At 45.8% G+C, this 10,161-nt stretch overlaps 1 protein-coding gene across 1 annotated transcript in view; it reads right to left on the minus strand.

Annotated features, from left to right (window-relative positions):
• Positions 1-10,161, minus strand: part of sez6l (seizure related 6 homolog (mouse)-like) — a gene marked incomplete at both ends in the record, with an annotated part of 31,644 nt that overhangs the window by 5,807 nt on the left and 15,676 nt on the right. Inside the window, 7 exon segments of the mRNA XM_079755918.1 lie at positions 1,963-2,159; positions 3,208-3,346; positions 4,455-4,649; positions 5,202-5,368; positions 6,285-6,456; positions 7,558-7,743; positions 9,623-9,818. Of these exon segments, the coding sequence (XP_079612044.1) occupies positions 1,963-2,159; positions 3,208-3,346; positions 4,455-4,649; positions 5,202-5,368; positions 6,285-6,456; positions 7,558-7,743; positions 9,623-9,818 (1,252 nt within the window).

Here is a 10,161-nt window from a genome sequence, read left to right on the forward strand (position 1 = left end):
GAACGTTGGGCCCAACAACTACCGGATATTTTGCACGGTTTATCATTTTATTGCCCTTCTTTCGTGCTGTTAAACAAAGAATACACTATAATAATCATGCGTTGAATTTGCATAATTGACCATTCTCTATGTATATTGTTGGTCATTACAGTACTCGCCTTTTCGGTCTTCAAACAAGGCAGTGATCAGATGCCACAGAGCAGGAATGAGGGCGTTTCATGTTTTAGTGTGCCCATCTCGTGACCGACTCAGTCCCCGGAGAGCCAAACATTGAAAGATTGAAAAGATTCTAAGCCACTGGCTCAGAATGTTAAGAAGGTTGAGCACATGACGTTCCCTCAGCCAATGAGGAGGGAGTAAAATCTCTTTGTCATTCCCAGTGGCTTCCATGAAAACATTGTGGTGAGGATGCACAAGCGTTTTAGGAATATGGTGGAAACAAATCCATCCAGCTAAAGTGTGTTACTTATTCATCTGGCGACACGTGTTTTATAGATTTATGCAGAGGTGTGTGGATGTCTCTAAATGCAGCAGTCAGACATACCAACCACACTCAATTTCCAGACCATTAAATGCATGCTGAGTTCACGTTGTCACGTGTTTAATTACAAGGGCTTAGCCTCATAAGTTATTCACAAACATCTGGAAAATCAACCGTCTGATGTAGTAGGTAATGGATGGTCTGTTGCAAGTGTTCTGTTGCAAAGCTTTTAGTGTTTGTGTGTGTGTGTGTGTGTGTGTGTGTGTGTGTGTGTGTGTGTGTGTGTGTGTGTGTGTGTGTGTGTGTGTGTGTGTGTGTGTGTGTGTGTGTGTTAGTGAGTGTGTCAGGCATTATAGATTATGCATTTACAACATGAAGGGTTACAAGTCTACATGTAACTGTGTGTTAAGAATTTCTCGATCAATTCTCCTTTTTCATTCTTTATTGGCGGTAGGTTATCTGAGGCCAGACAACCGCTCACACAAGCACACACACGCACACACACACTCAGACACACACACCCAAAGTGTGTGTATTCATGCTCGCATTTAATCAAAGAATCGATGCCTTATCGCTGTGTCTGCCTGATGAGACCCTCTGGGAAGCGCACATGGACAACAATGCGTACATGCGCACAATATGCATTACACAACGCTGGCAGGTGTCGGATAAGGAGAGCATAGCAAATTACTTTGCATGGTGTGAGTGGGTGTGTGTGTGTGTGTATATGTGTGTGTAAGGTTGTGTTGGTGGGAGCATTCGTGTGGTTGTGTGCATTGTGTATTGATGTGTGGGGACATGTGTGTGTCGATGGGTGTACATGTGTGCATGGATATTTTATGTGTGTGCCTGTGTGTATGAGTGTTTTGCTGTACGTGTGTGTGTGTGTGCGTGTGCGTGTGTGTGTGTGTGTGTGTGTGTGAGTGTGTGCGTGTTCTGTACATGCACAGGATACAGAGAGGGGCCCGTTGAGATGCTGAAACAAATAGGATGTGATTGAATAAGGACGAATGGAGGAAGACAGGAGAGAAATAGGAGACAGAAACCCACCAGAGAGAGGGGATGAGAACACAAGTTGAGGCGCGTGGTGGGGAATAAATACCAGCTCATATTTGATTTTTATTCATTTACGTTTCGCTGAGATTTAAAAGGGTTTGAACTGTGATTGAGAATTGATTCTGACTGATTAACAATTGTTTGCGACCAATGACACTTGATTCAGATTGAACGAAAATTGAATGTGATTGATTACCAATCACAGTGATTATCAAATCAATCACAGCCCAAAATTACCGGATCAAATTAACAAATCCAAAATGACAATCTTATAGCGATTAATTGCAATTGAATATGGATCATTTACATTCAATTGCAATTCATCAATATTAGACTGCCATTTTGATTCATATTTCACTATGACGGATTCAAATAGCTGATCGATTGACCTTCGACATCAACATCAGAATTCAGGCCGTCCTTACCCATGTAGTTGATGATGAAGCCCTCCCCTTTACCAAACACCAGGCCGGCGGGGTCAGAGTGGAAGGTCACCGTGAGGTCAGGGGTCGTGGAGGCCATCTTGAAGGGGCTGATGCCGCCCACGAACTGGCCCAGGATGCGTGTTGTGACCTCGTCTCCGTCCAGGATGGTGAGCATGTCACTGTCGCTGATGTTCAGCCTGGAGGGATGGGGGGGAGGGAGGGAGGGAGGCGAGGGAGAATGCATTATTAAGCAGGACAAGTGTGTGCCCAATCACCACGGGCGTGTTTGGAACGGCCGATTGCTTAGCCTCCGGTGCTGTTGCTGCTGCTTGCGGCTTTCTCTGGAGAACCACTCATCCAAACAACGTCACACTCTCATTGGCTCCTCGCCAAAGCACCCGCCGAGTGTGAAGTCCACCGGATGGACGGTTGTCGAGGAAATCGCACATTCATACAGACAGACAGACACACTAAGACACACTCCTCTAAAAGAGTTTGGGGAAGATGGAGGAGAGGGGACAGAGGTTCAGAGAGAGAGAAAGAGAGAAAATTTTGTGTGTGTGTGTGTGCCTGTTTCTGTGTGTGTGTGTGTGTGCGTGCGTGCGTGCGTGCGTGAAAGAGATAATTAAGGTTGGAGTGGTGGAGACAGGAAGTGAGGGAGAGAGATAAAGCGAGCGACAGATAGAAAGAGAAAGAGAAATCTACTTTTCAAGTGGCTGAATAGTGGATAACAACAGGTGTTCATGTGATCGTGTTAGGCGCCATTTGGTTGGTGTTTTTGCAGAGGCTTTAATGCGTTGTAGGTTGTAGGATAAATGTAGTGGAAGTAGGCTAAATATAAGGGTCGTGATCGTTGTTGTGGTGGTTGCTGTTGTTGTACTAGGCTAATACCTCTGTGTTGTTTATTCAACAGGGATTCAAAGGGTAGCAACAACATTTATAAAACATTGCTACAAATATATCCACTAGAGGAAACATAAACTGCAAGTCAGTGGGTGGAGACATTGAGAAAGCTGACTTTAAGATTCTGTGGGTGTGTTTGTCTGTGCGTTTGTGCGGGTTTGTGTGCATGTGTGTGTGTGCATGTGTGTGTGTTTGTGTGTGTGTTGTGTCAACGCATGCACGAGAATGTGTGTGCGTGTAGGCGTTTGTGTGTGTGTGCGTGCGTGTGTGTGTGTGTTTGTGTGTGTGCTTGTGTGTGTGTGCGCGTGCATGTGCATGAATACATGCATGCATATTCCTCACAGCTGGACGTCGAGCACCACCCGTTTGTCCTCTCCTACGTGGATCCTCCAGCTGCAGTCCTCCCCTTCTCCGTACCACTCTGGCCAATTAGGAGACAGGATGACCCCGGCCGGGCCGGCTAGCCCGCCCCCACACAGCGCTGCACAGCACAGGGGGGGGGGGGGGGGGGGGGGGGGGGCGCTTGATGCATACAGAGGTTTGAAGGATGTCGCGCCCCTCTTACAGTTTGAGTGCTCCGGCTGCTTTAACTACAACCACAATGGCCTTGGTGCGGACTTCACCGACAGCCAATCACGGAGACTATATATTCCGCTTTAGACGGAAATGTAGTCATTTACCTGGCACTTTATCCGAAGTGAGGGGTGAGAATGCAATCAAGGCGTTCAATCTAAACTGGAGTAGCCGCAAAAGTAGCTTTTTGTGATGCATGACGTAGTGCAGAGAATAGACTCCTGGAAAACAGGCCGCAGAGCCATGGGGATCAGAAACACAAGCCAAGTATTTTCTGTGTTTTGTTTTTTATTAGTGCGGTTTCTCCTCTAGCTTTGTCTTATTTATTGAGTTAATCAGCAGTGGCACTACCAGCTGTGCTTCGGGTTTTCATAATGGTTCAGATATAAGACTTTGAGGCTACACATTAATTTTTAAAAATTGTTTAGCCAAAACTCATTTCAACAAATCAACAACTTTTCCTCTTTCCTATTTACCCTACACAACAAATGTACTCCAATGTAATTAATTTGATTTGTATAAAGATGATAAACCCCATCAACAGTGTTTTTAGACTTTCACACACCTGGTCATTGGATTAACAATAATGGATCATTTTCATAGAGGCATAAAACAATCCCAGATGCTCCCTCAAATGAGTATCAGGGCACAGGTACTAAACTAGTGCAGACAGCTCTTCTACCCGCGCCCTGGTACACAAAAGGACCAAAAGTACAATTTGTGTTATGAGCGACACCTGTGCTTGTCCTACGATAATCCCTCAGTGAATAAGCGCTAGAACTGCAACTGAAATAGCCAGAGTTAAATGTTTTGGATTTAAAACCATAATGGTAATGGTAACTGGTAAGTGGACTTATAAAGCTCTTTTCTAACTAGTGGCCACTCAAAGCACTTCACAACATTGCATAACATTCCCCTATTTATACACCCATTCACACACCGACGGCAGTGTCAAACCATGCAAGGAGACAGCCAGCTCGTAATGCCCCCATCAACAGACATCCCATCACGGGTACCTTTGCAGATGGGCTCTGTGTCGTTCCAGTAGGGGTCCCTGGAGTTGATGCACTCGATGAGAGGCGGGCCCTGCTCCAGGGAGTGTCCCGGGTCACAGCTGAACTGCACCACCGCCCCCACGCCGTAGGCCGGGTCTGACGTGCTCAGGTTACCGTTCTGGAGGTACGGCTCGTAGCAGTGGCCGCGCTCAAACGCTGAGTACAAGGGGGAGACAAGTCACGTAAAGGTCCGGGTTAGGGTTTACTTGTATGGCGGTAAATACTTTTTTTTTTGCCGTTTTCTGTCCATACTGAACAGGGTTTTCCAACACCAGAGCTGAGCTTTTGGAAAATGGTGTCCAGCGCACCTCTCCGAATCCTCCATATATTTTTGAATAGCCGTGATCAAGACATAAGCAAGCATGCAGTGTAGTCTGAGAATGCACCTTGGAAGACCCCCTTGTGGAGACCCCCCCCCCCCCCCCCCCCAAGGCAAGTAACCCTTTTAAACAGCAATACAAAAGAGGGCGCAATCCTTTCAGGGACGGCTGGGATTGAATGTGGTAAAATGGCCTGACATGAAAAGGGGGCAGTCATAAGATGGTCGTAAATTACAATGTGTTCAATTTCCTATTTGTTTCTTTCAGCTGTGTTAGACGTGTTTCATGTACCAATCTTGAAAACAAATTTCCGGTGCAAGGACGATGAAGAATAATTCGAAGATAAAATGTGACATTTTCTACATTTGCTAGGTGCTAGGGTCGGTACCTTCATAGCGGACGTTGAAGCCGGTGCTGTGGTTGGGCTGGTCCGTGATGAACTGCACCCTGACCGCCGGACCTTCACTGATCACCCCTTCAAACGGGATTGGATTGCCCCGGCCCGAATCAAACAGCACCACCGACCCGGCGTCCAGCCCGCTCCAAAGCACCAGCCTGGGGTGGAGAGAGTGATGGAATGGTCAATTAATAAGTGAATAGGTGGGTTGGTTGATGCCGTTCCTAGTCAGTCAGATGGTTAGTCAGTTTGCAAGCTAGCTTGTGAATTGATAGTTAGTCAGTTTGCAAGCTAGCTTGTGAATTGTTAGTTAGTCATTTAGCAAGATAGCTAGTTAATTAGTTAGTCAGTTCATTAGTCAGTAAGCAGGCAGTCAGATCTCGTCCTCTTAATCGATTACTTTCCTCCCTTTTCTTCGGTGTCTCACATCTGTGACAGTCCTCACTCGCCTTGGTTGTTTTCACCTGTCCCTCATTAAAATTCCCCCCCTGGTGTATTTAGGCAGCGTGTTTCCCTTCCTCTGTGCCAGTTCGTCTTTGTTCTTTATTTCAAGCGTCCCAGCCTTCTCCGGGTGATTATTTTGCTTCCCGGTTTTCTGATTCCTGCCTGTTTACTTCCGACCATGCCTTTGCCTTCGCCCTGCCGGATTGTTTGCTTGATCTCCAGCTGATTACCTGTGTACCGAGTCTGACCCGCTATGCCGTGATCTTCTACCTTCCGGGTGTTTGCCTTGATCGTCAACTGATTTCCTGTGTACCGACCTATCTTCTAGCAGAGACCATTCTTTCTATCCAGACTCTTGCCTCCCGAGTCGTGCTATTGAGTCCTATTTTCCCTGTTGCTCAACAAGCCGTTACCCAAGCTCCCAGTTTGCTAGTTATGTAGTTTGTTAGGGTAAGGTGTTTAGGAGTTTGTTAGTTGAACTCAATCAGTCAACTGAGTTAACTAGTTAGTGAGGGAGTGAGTGAGTAACTTAATCATTCTCTTTGTCAGTTAATTAATTAGTCACTTAGTTAATTAGCTTCCTAGTTATTCAGCACAACCAACTGAAATAAAACACACAGACAGACACACCTATCAGTGGGCCCCAGGGCCAGTCTCTCCAGATGCAGGTGCAGCCTCTGGCCCCTGGGGGCCTCCAGGGACCAGGAGCAGGAGCGGTCCTGGGTGGCGTTGGGTCCCGGGTGGGGGGACGGGGAGAGGACCCTCCCCACCGTGGCGTTCTTCACGGACCCCCCACATAGGGCTTCGACAAACACACAGAAACCGTCTCACTTCAGATCCAACTGTTCACGTAAAAGTAGTCGTATCGGTTTCATTATCCCACGCAAACGTTTAGAAAAATACTTCAAGAAAGAAAACACAAGAAAGATTTATTGATGTCTTATGAGGATAACAGTCAACCAGAATAATGTGTACACAAATGGATGATACGATTGTTTGTTTTTAAAGTTGTATTTTTATGCACGATTGCCTTCACTCCAAGACCAATTAAGTAGGCTCTGCAGTTGCTTACTAATGTTATTCAAATCACTGCCGAAGGATCGTTCCTTATGTCGGGCAGAACAAAGCTCTGTTATGGAAATACACTGGATCGTAGCCCAAGGAAATCCTTTTCGCTAGCACATCATAAAGACCAGGAGATGTTTGCAGTCCTTTAGACTTTCTGGATACATGAGGAATTAAAATGAATAAATAAAATAAATAATAAATTGATAAATCCATCCTGAAAATATTATTTTATTATTATTATATTATGAATAAATTTATGCCTATCATCCGAGTTATGCTTTTAGTGAAAACACCCTTTGGTGGAAAATTATTAACATAGCTCAATAAATATATTTACTTGTAGCTCAACTTTATGAATAAAAAAGGAACTTTAAATTTGTAGTTATATTGGTGAGATGTTCAGAGCTTTTTGATTAAAGCCAATGGGAGGGTAAATCCTTCAGCTGCCAACTGAAATTGTACAAAAACAAATATTTGAAACATAATAATGAAATAAACATAAAAATATATTTAACAGGAGACGATTACAATATCATTATAAGCATCAACATCTACCAGCATTTTGATAGGATTTGTATGTTAGGAAACATAGTTCATAACAGAAAACAAGGTGTTTTCTTAGTAATTGGATGGACTACGGCTAGGCTGCCAGCCTGCCACATCAACTATTCTTAACTGAACATATGCTGAAGAATGGACCAGTTGGCATAGGCCACTGGGTAGGATGGTAGGTTGATCTGTCTATCATACATCTGGGCGGATTCTCCCACTTGTGATGTCAATAACGGCTCGGTTTTCAAATGGCTTTAACTAAACACATGTCAACATAAGTTACCTCTGCAGCTGGGCTCTCTGCCGCTCCATTGGGGCAGCGACGCGTTGACGCAGACCAGTGTTGGCGCCCCCTGCAGGTGGTAACCCATATGGCAGCTGAAGCGAGCGATCCCCCCAGGCAGCAAGTCCAACACGGACACCTCCCCAAAGTGAGGCTTCTTGGGGAGAGCGCAGCTCAGCCTGAAGACTATGATGGAAGAAAAAATTGGAAGAAAAAAATGTAAATAATTACAGTTAGCCAAGCTATATGCAGCAGCTATGAGCGAAATAAAGGAGATCTGGAGGCTATTTATGGCATAACACTTAAAAGCCACCCTCCTGTTGGGATTGTGACTCAGCGAATCAGCGAATCAGTGTTTGGCCTGGAACGGGAGGTACCAAAGCCCATACGCTTTCTGATTATGTAAAAATTATGTAAATTACGGTGCCAAAACTCGTGTTGGCAATTGAGCAGTGTTTGTGTTCCAAAGTGAAAAAAAGATTTGCATCCAGGCAAACGTCTTTTGGGGGTTAAATGTTTTTGATGAATCAAATTGTAATTATAATTGAATTAAGAATTAATTTAAAAGATACAAACCTACAGATTTGTCTCCATCGCTATTGTATTACAAAACCGCTATGAGGTTTACTACTTCAATGCCTGCGGTCTGAGTTCAACCTCTCTCTCTCTCTCTCTCTCTCTCTCTGTTAGAGAAAACAGTGTCTGATCCCATCTCTGTCTTGCATGCTGAGTTTTGTCTCAGCCCCTCAGGGAACAAGGTAGAGGGGGTTTTCAGAGCGTAGCATCAAACCGTCGTAGCTCTCCTTCCAGCCTGCATCAACCACGCTACTAAAAGGCGCCCTGCTGTTAATGGCTAATGGTCTCAGGGGGTTGTGCAATAATTGTGCAATCATCTCATTAGGGACATAGTCTCTTAATGGAATGGATTCTCGTATTGATGCAGATTGTGTGTGTGAGTCTAAAATAAGTGGTCCTGTGCAGCTCAACTTGTATGGTGCGGTATAAGCAATGCCGGGTAAAATGGTTAAATTCCCTCTCAGGCCACCCATGCCAAGAATTGCTTCGTACCGACGCCAATGCAAAACACTAAAACTAGACGACATGAGTCCCAATTCAGTTAGGATTGTGTAATGTCTTGTGACAATAAGGTATTGTGTTGGAACTGACGTAACACAGCACAAAACGAATTTCCCCGCAGAGGCAACACATTTGCACTTCCTATTTGAAATATAATCCAGGGCATTTATTGTGAACCACTGTTCTGTTCTTGTGTGCTCCCTGGTACAGAGATAATCCAGTGGTGATGGACTGAACTGGACAGGGGGAACAGTGCAGGGGGGCTCAACACAGTGCCTCCGCCCTGTCTCTATTCCTGTCACATCTGCACTGCTTCGGTACAGCCACTACCTGCTCATGTGTTCTTTCACACAGCAGTACGACACACTACAAACCAATATCAAGTCGTGGCTGATAAGGTCGGATTCAGTGAAGCAATTACCAAACATCTAATCAGATAATTAGCGTTAAATTATTACATTGTGTTAAATGATAATGAAGACACACAAAGTTAAAACATATATGATAAGAAAATGATGTGTGTGTTAGTGTGTGCGTGTGTGTGTGTGTGTGTGTGTGTGTGTGTGTGTGTGTGCGTGCGTGCATGTGTGCGAGAGAGAGACATAAGGCCCTTTTACGCAGAGATCCCTCTATATTGCCATAACAGAGATCCGGCATTTTGCTGTCTTTGCTTTTACACAGAACCAAACAAAGCTGGCGGGATGCCGCCCCTGAGTGTGCTTATATAGAATGCCAGCATTCCAGAACACACAACAAAATCCAATTTGTTTGTTAAATAAATGTCCTGCCAGTCCAGTCAAACGCCAGTCCAAACATGCAATCTCAATTTTTACAGAAAGATACTGCAGCTCTAGGGGACTCGGTACATCCACAACCACTTTGCGAGTCAAATAGCGAAACGACCCAACAGTTTTGGCTCAAGTATCTTTTCAGTTTAGCATCAATCCATTTCAAAATAAAAGCGTGGTCATGGGTTTCCTGGACCTACTCTGGTAGTGGAGCTGGAAGACCCCCAGGCTCCCCTCCCCCATGGAGCGGAAGAAGACGGACAGCACATTGGTGGGGCTGCGGATCACCTGACCCTCCACCAACAGGCTCTGATTGGCCAGCACCAGCGGCCCCCCGCTCTCATCCTCCCCCTGGATGGAGAGATGCTCTCCCTCCGTCAGGTTCACACTCTTTACCTGGTGGTGGGGTGGGGTACGGGGGGAGAGGGGGGGGCAAGGAGAGTGAGGGGAGAGAGAGAGAGAGAGAGAGAGAGAGAGAGAGAGAGAGAGAGAGAGAGAGAGAGAGAGAGAGAGAGAGATGGAGGGAGAGAGAGAGGGGGAAGGAGGGAGAGAGAGGGGGAAGGAGGGAGAGAGAGAGAGGGAGGGAGAGAGAGAGAGGGAGGGAGAGAGAGAGAGAGAGAGAGAGAGAGAGATGGAGGGAGAGAGAGAGAGAGAGAGAGAGAGAGAGAGAGAGGGGGAAGGAGGGAGAGAGGGGGAGGGAGGAAGGAAGAGAGAGAGAGAGGGAGGGAGAGATAGAGAG

This window comes from Pollachius pollachius, assembly GCF_949987615.1.
Source record: "Pollachius pollachius genome assembly, chromosome: 18".
Taxonomy (NCBI): Eukaryota; Metazoa; Chordata; class Actinopteri; order Gadiformes; family Gadidae; genus Pollachius; species Pollachius pollachius.